Source organism: Apis dorsata, unplaced genomic scaffold (assembly GCF_000469605.1).
Source record: "Apis dorsata unplaced genomic scaffold, Apis dorsata 1.3 scaffold_688, whole genome shotgun sequence".
NCBI lineage: Eukaryota > Metazoa > Arthropoda > Insecta > Hymenoptera > Apidae > Apis > Apis dorsata.
Genome location: NW_006263868.1, coordinates 120,159 through 121,344, shown reverse-complemented (window position 1 = coordinate 121,344; position 1,186 = coordinate 120,159). Strand labels below are relative to the sequence as shown.

At 33.2% G+C, this 1,186-nt stretch overlaps 1 protein-coding gene across 1 annotated transcript in view; it reads right to left on the bottom strand.

Annotated features, from left to right (window-relative positions):
- Nucleotides 1–1,186, bottom strand: part of LOC102676572 (protein bric-a-brac 1-like) — a 13,496-nt gene that overhangs the window by 499 nt on the left and 11,811 nt on the right. The window contains exon 6 of the mRNA XM_006622450.1: nucleotides 410–476. Coding sequence (XP_006622513.1) covers nucleotides 410–476 — 67 coding nt within the window. The remainder of the gene's footprint in view (nucleotides 1–409; nucleotides 477–1,186) is intronic.

The following is a 1,186-nucleotide window of genomic DNA, read 5'->3' as shown; positions in this document are numbered from 1 at the left end:
TTTTTTTTTTTTTTTTTTTTTTTTGCTTTTTCCTCTCTCTTTCTTTCATTTTGTTTCTTCTATTTCTTTTCCACTTTTGTCGGAAATGATTCATTTGGTGATGTGAAATTTCGAATGATTTTTTCATCACGTACAAGTGGTCACGGTCTACGGGACACGTAAAATTTTTTTTTTTTTTTTGTTTGAAAGGCACTTGCTACTTTTTTTTTTTTTTTTTTTATACAATATTAATTTTAATCTTCTTTCCACATTCTCGCCTGTTCACATTCCCCATCCTTTTCTCTCGCACACTCTCTCTCTAACCCTCTCTATCGTATTCTTTCTCGCAATTTCGTTCGCGGCTCTTTGAATATATTTTTTTTTTTTTCCCCCTTTCTTCTTCCAATTCCATCTCCTCGCTTTGACTCACGAGTTTCTTTTGCTCCACCCTGCCGCTGGTTTCGTTCAAATTTACCTTCTCGTTGAACACATTAAGCCTAAATCGTAATAAAATCTTTTAAATTCGCGATCTATCATTCTTCTTTCTTTCTTTCTTTCTTTCTTTCTTTCTTTTTTTTTTTCCTTCTTTCCTCAATCGATCGCTCTCTCGCGTGTCGTTCCGATTTTCACGAAAAAATAAAACGTGCTCGATCGGCACTTTTTTTCTCGTCGACCGAATATTTTTTTTTTTTTTTTTTTTTTTTTTTTTTAGTTTCATCCAAAAATCTTTTGTATCAAGAATAACGCGTTTTAGAGATTTTTCCCGAATTTAATTTTCTAATCGCCGATAATTAACTTGCTAATCGATTCCTCTCGGAACTTTCGTACAAACCGTTTAAAGCTTCCATAGGGGAGTGGCGCGAGAACAACGTTTTCTAAAAAGATTGCCTAAACAACGTATAACACGACGGATAGCCTATACGCCCCCATCTTTTTTCTTTTTTTTTTTTTTTTTTTTCCTTTTTTTTTCTCTCGAGCAAAAGCGAAAAGCGATGGTCTTTTCCTTTTACAGAAGGCCACTTCGAATTTTTTTTTTCTTTTTTTTTTCCTTTTTTTTTTTGTTTACTTTTTAATACTTACAAAGAGTCACTCGAACCAGTGTGCCAACTTTAAAAAATTTGCTTTATTTTATTTTTTTTTTTTTTTGTTTAGAAAATTTCGTTCTCTCTGTCACACGCTCTCCCTCCTGTCTCTCCTATCCCATTCG